Here is a 17,079-nt window from a genome sequence, read left to right on the forward strand (position 1 = left end):
AGTGGGAGATTGATTGGGGTTCAACTACAGTCCAGTCCGAAGTTAGCTTGGAGTAGGCTAGTGTCTGTAACGGCTTAATACAGTGTGTGTTCAATCTGGACTATGTCCCGGGGTTTTTCTGCATTTGCGGTTTCCTCGTTAACAAAATTTCTGGTGTCTGTGTTATTTCAATTTCCGCATTATATTGTTTTATCTTTATAATTGAAATAATACAGGTTGTGCGTTAGATCATAAATTAGAGTAATCCAACATTTGGTTGTTTATTGCCATTGATTGATCCTTGGATATGGTTCTTTGGTACCATCCAAGTTATTCCTTGCATTTGATTAGAACTCGCAGTTCCTGCTTGAGTAAATCAAATCAAGAAGAGAGATATAAACTTGTTGATATAATTTTAACTGATTGAGTCTTATTGATTCTCTTAAAAGTATATTCGAGTTTGTCCATACAGATTGCTAAGCGAAATATTGGGTGGTGTTGTTAGACCCCCGTTTTTTCACATCTTTGCTTCAATTGTGTCTTGTGTAGTACATAAGGTTTCCTTTCAATTGAACAACTCTCTAACTAGTTCATTTGAAGTCAATTGAACTAGTTATGGTGAAGAAGAACATGGTTGATGTGAAATGCTCATATGGCTAACCTTTTTGTTGACTATTGTTGAACCAACAAGTACATACGTTTGGGTACGGTTAACAAACCTAGAAGCGTGCATTGTCAAGTGTGTGTAACAAGCTAAGTTTTCGATCTAACGGTTGAGAAATATTAGCTTAAATCTAAATCAGGTTTTCATATAATGGTGAATATTGAATGCTTTGTTACTAAGCTAACATTGATTGCAACCCCTGATTTGAAAGACTATATAAAGGAGACATCTAGTATTGTTAAAAACTAATCCCCACACCTTACGTGTGATACTAGTTTGCGTGCTAGAGTCGATTCTCCTTTAACCTTTGGTTTTCTTCTTCTAAAACCAGGTTAACGACTTAAAGACTTCATTGGGATTGTGAAGCCAGACCGATACTATTTTTATCGTAGTTGTGTGATCTGATCTTGCATCTTCTATCGTACGAGTACAATCAGATTGATTAGCATGAGATTGATATCTACGATATGCAAGATATAAAAAGTAATCAAAAACATTTTCATCTCATTGTTTGTGATTCCACAACATCTTGTTTCGCTACCATACGATTACGATTGTTGTGAGGTGATTGATAACTCTAGGTTGTTCTTCGAGAATATAAGACCGGATTATCAATTGGTTCCTGTTCACCTTCATTATTATAAAAAGACGGAACAAAACCTTTAGAGTTTATCTGTGGGAGACAGATTGATCCTTTGATAGACTTGTCTATGTGAGACAGATTTGTTTATTGTCAAAGCCTGCGATTTTGGGTCGTAGCAACTCTTAGTTGTGGGTGAGATCAGCTAAGGGAATCAAGTGCGCAGTATCCTGCTGGGATCAGAGGCGTAGGGAGTACAACTGCACCTTGGATCAGTGGGAGACTAATTAGGGTTCAACTACAGTCTAGTCCGAAGTTAGCTTGGAGTAGGCTAATGTCTGTAGAGGCTTAATACAGTGTGTGTTCAATCTGGACTAGGTCCCTGGGTTTTTCTGCATTTTCGGTTTCCTCGTTAACAAAATTTCTGGTGTCTGTGTTATTTCTATTTCCGCATTATATTTGTTTATATTATTGAAATAAGACAGGTTGTGCGTTTGAATCAATCAATTGGAAATCCGACCTTTTGTTGTTGATTGATATTGATTGATCCTTGGATATTGGTCTTTGGTACCATCCAAGTTATTCCTTGTATTTGATTTGAACTCGCAGTTCTTGCTTGAGTAAATCAAATCAAGAAGAGAGATATAAACTCGTTGATATACTTTTAATTGATTGAGTCTTGTTGATTCTCGTAAAAGTATATTCGAGTTTGTCCATACAGATTGCTAAGCGAAATATTGGGTGGTGTTGTTAGACCCCCTCTTTTTCAATAACAAATCACACACAAGTATGTATTTGAATCAAAAATATTCAATTAAATTAACCATAAGAGAACCCATGATTAATTTAATCAAGCATGCTCAACATAAGTAAACTTATAGGGACTTAAAAAACACTCAATTAGATTAGTCACAAGAAAACCCATAATTAATCTAATCTAAATACATAACTAAACTAATCACAAAAGTAATCAATTTAATTGGTCATGCTCGACACAAAGTATCTCATGGAACTAAAACTATGTCAAAACAATGACTCAGTCTATAGAGATCAACATAAGACACTTTATGGAACAACACAATATGTACACAAATTTTTTGGATCCGAGATCGACCTTATATCGTGGAATAAGCAAGGACTCATTCTATTTTCCATCACCATTTGCACAATGACATTCAATAGACATAATCCATGAACACAAAAGATTTTAACCTATCTTCCATCAAAAATTGACATAATAGGCTTAACTTTTGTATTTGTCAAGAGTCAATTCATTCTTTCATCAATACATGCATATCAACTCATGAACGACTTTACTTTTGGAAAATATGGGACAATCAAGTTCACGGACGTAAACATGCTTATCCCATAACAATATTGCAATATATAAAACCATAAAGATTAATATTGCAAAAATCATCTTCCAAACAATTTTAGAAATTAAACAAATAAACCTAAAAACATGAAGATGAAAACGTTGGACATAGATATGTGTAATCACAATAATGGCTATTCCAAACTCTAGTTATTCTTCTAAATAAAACAAGAAAAATAGAAGATTTACTAGGAAATAATACCTTTGAAGAATTCTTTATCGTCCCCGAACTCCTTGTCGTCAACAACCATTGGAACATAAAGTTCATTAAGGTAGGAGTTTATATCAATAAACCTTCTTGGCTGATGTTGTCGAACCAGGGCCTTCTGAATCTCATGAGTCTTATACACAAAATCATTTATTTGTTGAATCTCCTTTCACATCTCCTTCCACACTTCGAGAACATCAGAAAACTTCTGAGAATTTGAAGGAACGGCTTTTGGCTTCCTCACATTCCTTCTTTGCCTTTTCAATTTTGGGGATAATGGAGATTTTTCTTTTTCCTTCATGATTGATGGCTTAACAATCATATTAGCATCTTTTCCATCAGAAGACATCATGCTTGGAGTATCCATAAATATATGGGTTTGCGAGAGGAAATCACAATTTTCTCAACAAGTAGTCTTGAGATAAAAAGAGGTTACAGAGAAGGAAAAAGGAATGTAGGGTTTCGAAACCTTTAAACAGGTTCATACATGACCAACTCACGACCCTATGAAGAATAGAATTGTCGATAATAACCCTCCTTTATTGATCGACGGGAATTCCTAAAACTTAAGAAAAAAACTTTTCCTAAAGCCTGAGAGGTAAAAAATCATTGTCTCTTTTGATCAGGCACATGAGACAAGATTTCAAAAACAACACAATCAAGTTGTATTGTGGTGAACAACAATTTGTCCACCATTTCCCTCTTGTGAGGAATCTACAGACCTCTGTCTATCAAAGCGACTCGACCATACTTTCTTTTCTAATGGTCTTAGTTTATCCTTGGAAACTAACTTCTTATACGAAGATAAAATCATACATACCTCAGCGGTCTTCTGAGCAAGTTTAAGCTTCCTTGCTAAATGATTTTCTCTTCGTTGAAGTTTGTTGACGTGCCTTCGTTGGTGTTTGTATTTATAACACCTTGAAAGTTCATGACCCTTTAGAGAACAATAAGAACACGTCAAGCTAGGATAAAAGTCAGGCTTTTGAGATGTGCATGCAGCTAGGCACATAGTGGAACCTGAAACATTACAAACATAGTTTCCAAAGAAAGGGTCAACTTTATCTTCCAGATTAGTTGGATTATCTTCTGAAAGAATATCAAGATTTATGTATGTATTGCTACAATTATCAAAATAAATATTTTCACCAAGAATTGCAACACTTGATTTCACGTCTTTATTAGACTCATAGTTGTCAGACATTTCATCAAGAGTTGCAGCAAGACCTTTGTTCCCGGTGTATTTTCTACGATTTGGACACTCGTTTGCAAAATGACCAAATCCCTTACACTTAAAGCACTGAGGCATATCCTCGTCATCAGTTTCATCAATATCCCTATTTTTAGGAGGAACACGATTATGAGGTTTGACTGATGCCTTAGGCTTATCTTTGGAAAATCGTTTACTTCTCTTCAGCAGAAGATCCATAAACTGTCTTGTGATCATCGAGACTGATTTGTCAAGATCTTCATCTGATGAATCTGTCTCAGAGTGATCATCTTCAAATATATACACTTTTTTACTTTTATCAAGTAATTTAGTGTCCTTTAGTACTTTGAACGCAACATCCTTAGATTTGGATGAATGTTCGTGATCAAAGATCTTAAGCTTCCCAACCAAGGTATTTCTGGAGAGTTTATCAAGGTTATTTCCATCAACGATGGCATGCTTCTTAGAATCATATCTAGATGGCAGCGATCTGAGAATTTTCATCACAATGTCCTTTTCAGGAATAGTCTTACCCAATGCAAAAAATGCATTAACAACTTCAGACACTTTGTGATTAAACTCATCAAATGTTTCTTCATCTGCCATACGAAGGTTTTCCCAATCGGAATTAAGGTTTTGAAGATAACTTTCTTTTCACTGGTATTTCCTTCGAAAACGGTTTCTAAGATATCCAAGCTTCTTTAGACTTAGTGCAATTTGACACATGGTGCTGAAGATTTGGGGTAATGACATGTATGATGGCATTCAAACCGTCGGAATTTTGCTTTGCAGCAAGTATGTCGGGAGGGATGTATTCACGAATATTCTTGGGAACGTTTACATTTCCAACTTCCACAACGGGAGGATCATAGCCATTAACAACATATACCCATGATTGAAAATCACGCGCTTGAAGAAAAGCTCGCATAGCAATTTTCCACCATAAGTAATTAGAGCCATCGAAGACTGGTGGTACGTTAATAGAGATAGCACCTCTGTCCATAGAGTCAGATCGCTACAAACACAGACTTGTAAGGTCTTAAACGTGTTTGCCTACTCTGATACCAATTGAAAATGCGGGGGTCTAACAACCACACCCGATATTTCGCTTATCAATCTGTATGGACAAATTCCAATACACTTTCTAGAGAATCAACTAGATAGTCAGACTCAATCTAGATAAAAAGTATATCAAAGAGTTTATATCTCAATCTCTTGATTTGATATATACTCAAGCAAATAGAAATCTGTGAGTCTTTATCAAATACTAGAGAGATAACTTGGATGGTACCAAAGACCAATATACAAGTTTCAATCAATTTAAATCAACAACCAAAAGGTCGGATATTCTAATTGATTGAACAACACACAACCTGTGATATTTTAATTACATAACAAAATATAATGCGGAAAAGAAATAACATAGACACCATAATTTTGTTAAAGAGGAAACCGCAAATGCAGAAAAACCCCGGGACCTAGTCCAGATTGAACACACACTGTATTAAGCCGCTACAGACACTAGCCTACTTCAAACTAACTTCGGTCTGGACTGTAGTTGAACCCCAACCAATCTCACACTGATCCAAGGTACAGTTATGCTCCTACGTCTCTGATCCCAGCAGGATACTACGTACTTGATTCGCTTAGCTGATCTCACCCACAACTAAGAGTTGCTACGACCCAAAGTCGAAGACTTTATTAAACAAATATGTATCACACAGAAAACTCTATTGTAATAGATAAATCCGTCTCCCACGAATATACCTACGAGTTTTGTTCCGTCTTTTGATAAATCAAGGTGAACAGGAACCAATTGATAATCCAGACTTATATTCCCGAAGAACAACCTAGTATTATCAATCACCTCACAATAGTCTTAATCGACACGCAGCGAAAAAAGATATTGTGGAATCACAAACGATGAGACGAAGATGTTTGTGATCACTTTTTATCTTGCTTATCGGAGATAGAAATCTCAAGCCAATTATTACAATTGTACTCGTACGATAGAAACAACAAGATCATATCACACAACTACGATAAAGTAATATCGGTCTGGCTTCACAATCCCAATGAAGTCTTTAAGTCGTTAACCTGGTTTAGAAGAAGAAACCAAAGGTTAAAGGAGAATCGACTCTAGCTTAGCACAACTAGTATCACACAGAATGTGTGGGGATTAGGTTTCCCAGTTTTCAGAGTTCTCCCTTATATAGTCCTTCATATCAGTGTTTGCAATCAATGTTAGCTTGGTAACAAAGCATTCAATATTCACTGTTAGATGAAAACCTGATTAGATTCAAGTTAATATTATCAACCGTTAGATCGAAAACATAGCTTGCTATACACAAATGAAATGCACGTTTCTAGGCTTGTGTAACCTTACCCAAACTTGTACATTAGTTGGTTCAACAATAGTTAACCAAATGGTTAGCCATATGATCACTTTCATATCAACCATATTCTTCTTCACGATAACTAGTTCAAATGACTCAAATGAACTAGTTAGAGAGTTGTTCAATTGCAAGGAAATCTCATGTACTGCACAAGACACAATTGAAGCAAAAAGGAGTTGATTCACTTGAATCGGTTCATGAACTATATAGCCACGGTTTGCAATTGCATTCCTTAGTTAATATGAATAAGTTCACAAACATCATTTTTAGATATAACCTACTCAAGTTCGCGGACTGGGTTCGCGGACTTAAGTTCCCGGATGGAGTTCACAAACTCCAGCAGAAATTCTCGGGTTTGAGAAATTCGCCAGTTCGTGGACTGGGTTTGCGGACTGAGTTCGCAGACTTAGCTTACGCACTACTCCGGTTCACTTGATCAACAAAGTTCGCAAACTTCGGTTCAAGAAATAAGGACTTATACATATATGTGTTTCCACAACAATGCTTATATCCTCAAATGGTCATATAATTTAAACTCTCATTTCAATCATTGAAACATTCTCAGAGGACGTTATATAGTTGTTATTCACAAACCATTTTTCATCAAAGAAATTTTCAAAGTGATTGAAACATAACATGACTTTAGTCACTAGGTAAAGATGAACTTGGCTAAAGCGAAAGCTTACCAACACATATTTCGAGAAATTTATAGGCGAGATAAACTCGGCTCGAAATACCAAATGTGTATAATCTAAGTCTACATAGTAAAACGACTTTTATCTCAAGATAGGAGATAAATATACTTTTGAGTGATAGATAAGTTCAATTCTCCACATACCTTTTAGTCGATGAAGATCTACCAGTTCCTTGAGTAGTCCTTCGTCTTGTATGATGATTTCCATGGAGTTCTTGAGCTAAACTACACTTTTTATCCTAGTCTGATACCTTAGCTATAGTAGACTAGAAATCAAGACTTATAGTTTTGATCACTAACATTGACAAACATGCTTGAGATAGCAACGCATGCGAGTTCGACCGAGCAATGCTATAACAGAAAGTATGGAAAAACTAAGAGTTTCGCTCAAACGAGGGAGTTTGCTCAAATAAAGGAGTTTCCATGAGATGAGGTAAACAAATTAAAATAAATAAATAAAATAATGGAAGAGGGGGACCGACCACGACGGCATGACCGGCCGGCCGGTGGGCCCGGTCCCACACCTCTTGTTTATTTTATTTAATATTATTTTCTCCATAAGTTTCTCGTTTGTCCATGTTTTCGAACGATCGTTCGTGCGTTTGGGTGCTCGTTCGTGCACTTTTGTCAAGTACACTAGCACATTTTCTCGGGGCTTACTCGGTGGTGGTCCAGACGCCCGGATAGTGATTATCTATTACTAATTCATGGATTTCAGTCGGGAATAATCCATGAAACGGAATAATGAGATAAATTAGATTATTTTTTAGGAATTCAGTTGGCGAATGACACTAGAATTAATCTATTTGCAGAATCGAGATATGAGATAGTTGAACCATCATATTCGTTCTGAGGGATGTATAGTCAAGGAACAACGAACAGCGTGACGTCCTGAAGACGTACTCTAACAAACAATTATGTCTAAAGAACCGCCTGATTCTATACACGGTCTCTTTACATAGTCAGGGAATAACGAGTAGCGTGACGTCCTGAAGGCGTTAAGCTCTCTAACAAACAATTATGTCTAGAGAACCGCCCAATCATTTAGATTCTATGTAGAGGTGGGTTTCTCTATGTAGTCAGGGAACAACGAGCAACGTGACTAAGGCTGCACAAGAACCGTACTGGGATCGGTGTACCGGTCCAGAACCGGAACCGGACTGGAACCGGAGGAGCTAGTGCATGGAACGGGAATGGAGTGGGGAACCGGTGTAGAACCGGTACAGGTACTCGGTTCCTAAGGATTCCTGGCCTGTACCGGCCTAAATGTCCCGGTTACTATATACCATTGATTTTCAATATTACATTTAATCCTAGCCCTTCAATTATTCTCATATAACTTCGACTACCCTGACCCTCCTCCTTCACTTCGTTCTTTTCTCCTCTCCTCCTTCACTTCCTCTTCTTCAGCGACAGCAACCACCACTTTCTTCTTAATTGTTTTGCAAACATAACTCTATCACAACAACCACTATCTTCTTCTTCACTTCTTTATTTACTAACATCTCAATCTGATTTTGGGTAAAGAAGATTATTTTTTTAGGCTTCTTATATAATTGCATATTTGATTAAACAACAACAGGTAACTAATCTCTCTATCTCTTTTGATTTGGATTTGTTTTTCATTCTCTTTTGATTTGGGTTTTGTTTAGCCATGATTTCTTTTTTAATTTTTGTTTTTGTGGTCTGATTTTACTAATTTGGTTTGATTTTTGCAGTCAATCTTCGATTTCTTTCAGCTAGACCCTGATATTCCATGTTTATGTGATTTGATGATAGATCTGGAGAAAATGGTTATCATTAATTGATGTTGTGAAGTTGATTTGATGATGAATCTGAAGTTTAGGGTTTCATAAGAGGGTCTGGAAGGATGAGAATTTGAAGCTTAGGGTTGATTTGATGATTTTGAGATTTGGTGGTGGCTCAAATCAAGTGTGGAGGAGTCTGCTGAATTTAGTAGAACGTGAGAATGCATCGAATGGATTTTGGTAAAGATGCGGATGATGCAGTTCTTGAAGATAAATTTTAAAATTTTAATTATGTTAATGTCTCTATTCAATTTATGTCTAGTTCTGTTTATGCCTCTATGCGAACAATCTTTTTATTGTATCTTTGTTCAATTTCTTAGCAACCATTAATTGATTTTGTAACATGAATTTTGATCTTTGGGAGGTTTCCTGAAAATATTTGGGTTTTGTGAATTTTCCATCTCTGTGTCAAACTGTGGGTAAAAACCCGGTACCGGTCTTGAACCGGACCGGTCTTACAGGTACAGGTACAAGTCCAGGTACAGGTCCTCAAAATCAGGTACCGGTCAACACCAGGTACAGGGACCAGTTCCAACAGAAAACCGGGTCGTACCGGCTCATGTGCAACCCTAAACGTGACGTCCCTTAAGGGATAAGCTCTCTAACAAACAATTATGTCTAGAGAACCGCCCAATTATTTGATTCTACGTAGAGGTTATGATGAATTGTGTGAAGCATCGAACGCTCGAGTGGTTTCGAGAAACATATTCATCATAGATCTGAGAGGAATGCTCACTCAGCCATAGATCGTGAAACGGTTTACGGATCGTAAAATATGAATCGTCACATGCGTTCCTGAAGCCGGGTCAAAAACATGTAGTATCATAATTTTACGATTTTAGCCCTTGTTGAAAATCCACCATCAACAGCCATCCAAATGTTGCTGCTATCCTTTTTTATTGATATCGTGGATATTTTGCATCTGGAAATAGTAAGGGGCTTTTTCGGATATACACCCATTTGATAATGTGTTTTCTAACATACACCCGTTTTTTTACTATATTTCTAAAATACACCCGATACGATAGTTCCATCCGTTTTCTAAATAAAACGGCTAACGGTAGTTAAGTGTACAACTCTTCATGGTCATCTTCATCTGAAGAGTTTGCTTTTATGTGAACTCCAGAAAACGATCCTCTTCTCCCATTAGTCATATCACTATCGTAGTTATTGTCTTTAGGAGCGAAAGAATTAATCAGATCCCAAATTGATCACCAACAGGAAGGGAAATTGAAGGCGGAGGAGCGAGAAGTGGTGACCGAACACCTTTAATTCCACCTCCTCCTCCACCACTTACTACAACTAAATCGCCATCCTTATCAACAACATATCTTTACTCTCCTTTCAATCAGAAGAAGTTCAACCTTTTTCTTTTCCGATTTAGTATTACTAACAAGAGAATTATTCACATGATAAAAATGAAGATTCAAATTAGAATAAAGATCAGGTGAAGAATTAGCTTTACTCTCCTTCCAATCAGAAGTAGAAATTGCAATTCCCTCCGGACAAGAAATCCCTAAACTTAAACAAAACCTATCAATTTCTCTAGTATCATCGCCTCTAGTTCTAAAACTGGTACGATCTGTTTTTGATTTATAGGTACATCTGTAATTTTTTAAGTTAGATAAATCTGCATGGTCCGTTTCATTCGATAGAAGTACGACTAGATATTTATATACTGCCTACTAACGTTTTCATAGACTGTGGGTGATTTTAGAAATATACAAAAAAACGTGTGTAGTTTTGTAAACAGGTTATCAAATGGGTATATACTGGAAAAATTTCCAATAGTAATTGCATTTCTAAATCCAGCTTTTTGGGTTATCTCCATCGAAACATGGAAAATCAAGCTTTGACATACGATGTTGTGATTTGAAATTTCGACCACCAGAATGAGAAGTGAAAGGAGATCCACCATTAGAGAAGCCATGATTAGAACCCTGAGCTTTATTTATATCCTTATTAAGATCTCCATTAGAAGAAAAAAATTCCAACTGAGATTGCAAACCCTTTTCAATATCTGTCTTAAGTGTAAAGAATCGATCTCGGTTTGTTGGCTGGTGTTCTTTTCTTTTAACTCTTTGCAAGACTAAACCACCATGATAGATGATAGAAAGGAACGGCTCTCATGCCAATTGTATTGTTCTAGTACGAATTAACGATGAACTCGACGGAAAATTGAACGAAATTAGTAACTCTGCCGCGGCAGCCAACTTACACTTCAATAATTCATACTTGTCCTAAAACATGGTTTCATTACAACTTAAACACGCTCATGATTGGGAGAAAACCCTAATTAATTACCAATCCCAGTCGGACACGTGTTCTCTACCTAACAGGCAACAATTGCCAAATGACTAGGCTACACGTCAGTATTATTAAGACATACATGGGATTATTAAGGGGCACCCCGACTACAAGCTACAAAATATAAGTCACATGATAGATTCACTATCCAAAATAACTGGAAGGGTGAAAATCTTTTAACCATTATGAACTATCTAGATATCCAAAATTAAAATGTACAAATCATGAACACAAACGACTTCTTCGGAAGACGTCTGTTTTCTTTCTAAGTTCGAGGCTTTCCCTCTATCATGAAAAAATAAAATAAAAAATCCAAACCACCCAATCAAATGTCTCCTTACCGAGATCAAGACCTAAATTTCATACTACCTCAATTTCCGCAAAACCGTTACCATCGCTTTTGAAAAAACGGAGGGAGCATTTACTGGTCTCGTGTTGTGTCGGTGCGGTTTTGGACCCCCACCGAGCCGGAACCGGAATACATGGGTTACAGATAGCTAAAGCCGTACCTAACTTATTGGGAGACGGTTCCGAGGCTATTTGTTTTCTATCCGTCGGTTCTGGGGGTCTACTGACGGTTCAGCCCCAGAGACTCATAGAAAGCAACCCCTTTGATTTCTCTCCTCTTTCTTCTACCTTTCTAGTCTGTAAAAAACGGAGATCCTCTTGAGCGTCCCATGGATGCTTCTTCTGTATTTTGTCAGTGAATCTCCTCGCTGGATCTTTCCGGCACAAAGAATTACTGCTAATGGCGAAAAATAACAGGGAAGAACCCAGTACAGCTCCACAGCCCGATCAGTGGTACAACCTAACCCTAGGTTCCTCCTTCAAAGATGACAGTTCCACCAAGAAATTCTGCACTTTAAGATGTAAGTCCTGAACAACAAGCAAACAATTTAAGAAACCCTAAAATATTATTGCATTTCTTTATAGAAATTAAGATTGTACTCATCTTTTTATGTCAATTTTTCTTTTATCAATAGATGAGTTCAAGCCTGCATCAATAGATAAGAACCAACCAGGGTCTCTTCACAAGAGCAAAGACAACAAGGTAACCGTCGAATTCCACAACAATCTACCTGGAAAACCCAATGTAACTTTTGAAGGTAGTAGTGAGGATTACAAAGACAATGATGCCGTCCTCTTCTTTGATGGTAGCACTTTCCGCTTGGAGCGCCTTCATAGAGCTGTTAAGCGATTGAGGCATGTCCGATTACCGGGTGATTCATTAAACTCTGCTTTGCCTCTCCCTTCCCCTGCTGTGCCCAATCAGTATTCATCATCTGTGGATTTCACTCACGCATCTCCTCCTCCTCCACTTGGAAAGTCAGTAAACTCACGGACTCCTAATAAGTCGGTAAGTTATCTTCCCTTTCCTGCATTTTTAATCTTTTTTGCCCCGGAAAATTGCATCGCTAGTTGTTGAAAACATCTCTTTTAGTATGCGAAAGAATAGATAGAGTCATTTGCTTTGGGATCAATATCAATCAGTGCAGTAGTTGGTGTAAGTACACTGTTTGATATTTTGCAATGGCACATGTTATTTGCTACAAAACTCATTTGATTTTCTTGTTCAACACTTATATTTGGTGAACTGATGTATATCTATTGAACTGTTCTAGTCTATGCTTATATGAAGTGGTGAACTGATGTATATCTATTGATCTGTTTTAGTCTATGCTTATATGAAGTGGTGAAGCATTAGTAATTTAGGGATTTCAGTAATTGGACTCATGATTTTTTATTTATATGTAGATGTTTTCTAGGTTTTTGTTTTTTTCACTTTATCAAGAAGAGAGTACTTTTTTTCTTCTTCAAACAAGTTGGGGTAGGCTAGAAAGGAAACACGGGGACTTCCAATCGGTCACCCATCTTGGTACTGCTCTCGCCCTTTCCCAAGGAAATGGCTGGTTTTCAACCAAACAAAGGTACACGAGGACTTCCCAAGTGGTCAGCCATCTTGGTATTGCTCTCGTCCTCTTTTGGTCCATCTTTGGCTCGCCCGGCCTATCACGACCCTATTTTCATAGAGGACTTCCCAAGAGATTACTATATACTGAGAATAAAAAACCAGAGTTTATTTAAGCTCAGCATGCATGTGTATAGGGTTTTACTCATTTTTCTTATTTTAGATTAGTAGTCTAAAGCTTTATATCTAATCTGAGTACTTTACTTTCCCAATTGGTGTAACAACGATGTGCATATGAGTGTCAGGAATGAGTGCACATACTTTGACATGGTGATTAAAAAACTAGGAACTGCCAACACGGCAGTTAGGGTCAGGTTGATGTTATATAATTTCTTAGTTGGGAATGGATCCCTTGACTCAAAGTTTCTGACTTAATTTTTACTTAATTTCTCCACCATCAGATGCAAGTGGGCGCGAGGTTGATAATACATTTCCTTGTTTTCCGAAATCTCATCTTGATCATTACCATCCATCCACTTGCATCTGATGGTGGAGAAATTAAATAAGAAATTAAGTCATGAATTTAAGTCAGGGGATCCCCCATGTTCAGGCTTATATGGTAGAAAAAGGGAACCCTGTTTTCCTCTTCTTCTCTTACATTTTTTTGCTTCTTCAATTGTTTTCAAGCTTTATAGAATTAACTTGCAAAAACCTTTGAGTTTAATGGCTAGAAGAGCTGTTGCATTGTCCGTGTGTCCATATAGATCTATGCTCCTAGTGAACATTAAGATATGAAGCCTCTTACTATGAGGAGGGTGCCGATTTGCAGCCAACCAGAGTGCAATATGTAGACTTTGTAGATTCTCAAGCTTGACAGGTCGACACAGATGGTGCTTGTGTAGAGTTTGAGCCTGGATGTTACCCATGGCCACTCTACCATAAATCCTAAACAAGCATCTTTATTAGTGATTATTGCAAATTATATGCTAACTTGCACACATTTTTAAGACTTGGCAAGTTGGCATCACTTCAAGAGAGAGACTCAAATGAAAGTTGTTGACAATTACAGAATCCGAGGCATAGACTATCAGGTAGCGTGTTTGTAGGAGTTAGGTAAGTATGTTTGCATTGCATGAACAAGGAATGATGAGTTTATTGCCTATGTTCAGTTTGATTGAGTTTCTTTACGGTGCAAAGGCAAAATAATTCCAGAAAAGAGTTTCATTTGAGACTCAGTGGCAATTGAAACCTTTGTGCTTACTGTTGTGACTCTCATGTCATTGCTTTACATAAAAATACAGCTGCCACGTATCTGCAAAAGGAAGCATCTTCAAAAAGATTTTGGCTATCGATGTAGGAAATGGGTGTTAACAGAGGGCTGAGCAGGGAAACCAACCAAAGCCTTTGTTCTTACTGTTGTGACTCTCGGTTCATTGTTTTATGTACAATACAGCTGCCATAAACCTGTAATGGGAAGTATCTTCTACAAGATCTACCTATTGGTGTAGAAATTAGTGTATGTTCTTACTCTTAGTGACCAGGAATCCCACTGAGATCAAATAGGTAAAAGAAAAAATGTAATTCTGCTAAATAGACATTGACACTAGTTCACCAATACGTTAAAGTGCCTTCGAATTTGGTGCAGTGTCTGTTTTTTTTTGCAGGCAACCTCACACACGCAAAGAAAACCATTTTGGCGGAAACACCATCCACTCATCTAAGCTACTTAAACGAGGAGCAGGAAACACTATACTTTTCCACTTTAAGGCTCTGTTTTAACACCGTTAATGTAGGTTTTATGCGATGCAAACTAGTGTTTGAGGTGGTCGTTTTTTCTAGTGTGATTACTGAAATGGGAATCTCCGGTTTAGGATATGAAAATCATGCATTCACGCTATCTGAATCAAGTTGGGCCAATTTTTAATTATGCGAAAAACTCTAATTACTTTAATATGAAAAAACATCAAAACGTTGATAAATACTAATTGTGCTATGAACATTAATGAATATTTTAACCACTAAGCTTAATGTGGTCAATCTGCTTTGTGCCAGGAAGATTTTGCTCTCAGTATGTGCGGATATAACACTCAGGTTACAGATAAATTGTCTCGCTAGTAAACAGTCTGACCTCCCTTTTAAGTTTTTAACCCTTATAAACTACTCGACTAGAAGTCCAGACGTGGCTGAGGCTTATCGATTGTATAAGGTTTAAACTTACAAGCAGTTCCAGCAAGTAGATTGACAGACATTGTTTTCCCAAACTTTAGCATATGATGTTATTTTATGTGATGATTAAAGATGTCTCGAAGAGATGAACATGATTGATGAAGATGTTTTTGTTGTGGACTTACAGGTTGAAGGTGAACAAGTTGGTATTGGGGAATCAGATCCAGAGGAGGGTCTAGGTTTGTCTTTTTGCTGTTATTTCTGTACTTTGGCTTCTCTAATGTTGTGAATAATCTTATCTCATTAGAGGAGGGTCTAGGTTTGTCTTTTTGCTGATATTTCCTTTCTTGGTTTTCTCCGATGTTGTAATCAATTCTCGTTCCATTTGGCTTGGTATACCATACTTGTATAGTGGCATAAAGTAAACATTCTACATTTATTCTCCTAAAAATATTACCACTGAAATAGGAAGATCATTTACTAGCCTGGCATTAAAACGAACAATTGGTGTTAAAAGAACACGCACAACTATATCTTTTGTAATTGAATAGTATAGGGACTGCTCTGTTTTGCTTTAATCAGAAAACCTTTTACGTACCTTTTTTTTCCTTTTTTTCACTTCGCAGGTAAGAAAACTACTGCTGATAGGCCAGTTGATGATTATTTATCTGCTGCACCAAATTCCTCAGCTGTACTACGACAAGATCCTAAGAGTGATGAGATCGATGGGCACCTGGATGTCATTGGCGATGTTGATGTTACTGGTAGTAGTCCACCTCTACTGCCTAAAATTGTTAATCCTGTTAGTGGACATGAACAAATGCGGTTTGGGGGGTTTGACATCAATCTGCCGAGTCAGAATGACTCGGACAATGAAATTGCTGATGTAGATGTTAGCGATGATGAGCCTGAGAAGGGACCCAATGCTGCCGAGGCACTGAGGGCACAGGTGATGAATGAAGAGGGAGGAGGGCATGGTACAAGTTCAAGTGACAGCAGTGGTAGTGGAAGCAGTGGCAGCGATAGTGCAAGCAGCAGTAGCGACAGTGAAGCTAGTGAGGATGTGTCTATCACTTCCGACTAAGAAAGAAGCGACAGTGAAGCTAGTGAGGATGTGTCTATCACTTGACTAAGAAAAGAAGATTGGTAAATGGTGCGTTTTGTTCATGATAATTGCATATGGGTGTTATATTGGATCATAGGACGTGGAGGCTGGTCTGTGATCCCAAATGGCTAGAGGCGTGTAGTGGTCAAGCTCATCTACTTCAGTAGTCAGGTGAACAAAATCACGTTGGTAAATGAAACTGATTTTTGTAAGAACATTTTAGTAATGTGAACAATCAATCATGCCGATTGCACGTTGGTGAATGAAACTGCCTTTTGTAAGAACGTTTTAGTAATGTGAACAAATCAGTCATGCTGATTGCCAGGAAAATGCTGGGATGATTCCACCGAAAAAAAAAAAAAAACTTTGATTATCTTGTTGGAATTTCAGCTTCGTAATCATGGTGACATAAACTTAAACATGATAAAAGAGATATACAGATTCAGTCCTATAGCATTAACAAAATTTACTGCTAGCATAACACCAAACAAAAGCATTATAAACAACTTATGCAGCACCAACCTTGATATGAAGGTCCAAGTCCAACTAGAGCTGCACAAGAACCGATCATCTTACTTGAAGCCGCTCGTACCCGATGAACCTGTGGGGTTTTCAAAATTGAACGCCCCCGTTGCGGTTTGGGAGTTGGTTATGAATAAATATACAAACCCGATATAG

General features: G+C 37.4%; 1 protein-coding gene across 1 annotated transcript; it reads left to right on the forward strand.

Moving 5' to 3' along the window:
* Nucleotides 1-11,783: 11,783 nt before the first annotated feature.
* On the forward strand, nt 11,784-16,731 carry LOC113303108 (ELL-associated factor 1-like). The gene is made up of 4 exons (XM_026552106.1): nt 11,784-12,090; nt 12,205-12,578; nt 15,484-15,535; nt 15,923-16,731. Exons 1-4 carry the CDS (start codon nt 11,970-11,972, stop codon nt 16,378-16,380), a joined length of 1,005 nt encoding a protein of 334 aa, XP_026407891.1. The 5' UTR covers nt 11,784-11,969; the 3' UTR covers nt 16,381-16,731.
* The last annotated feature ends 348 nt before the right edge of the window (nt 16,732-17,079 follow it).

This window comes from Papaver somniferum, chromosome 8, assembly GCF_003573695.1.
Source record: "Papaver somniferum cultivar HN1 chromosome 8, ASM357369v1, whole genome shotgun sequence".
Taxonomy (NCBI): Eukaryota; Viridiplantae; Streptophyta; class Magnoliopsida; order Ranunculales; family Papaveraceae; genus Papaver; species Papaver somniferum.

Excerpts from the sequence above, each read along its gene's own strand:
- LOC113303108 (XM_026552106.1), top strand. The coding sequence starts at position 11,970 with ATGGCGAAAAATAACAGGGAAGAACCCAGTACAGCTCCACAGCCCGAT. Across the intron at positions 12,579-15,483 it reads CACGGACTCCTAATAAGTCG|GTTGAAGGTGAACAAGTTGG; the intron begins GTAAGTTATCTT and ends GTGGACTTACAG. Across the intron at positions 15,536-15,922 it reads AGATCCAGAGGAGGGTCTAG|GTAAGAAAACTACTGCTGAT; the intron begins GTTTGTCTTTTT and ends TTCACTTCGCAG.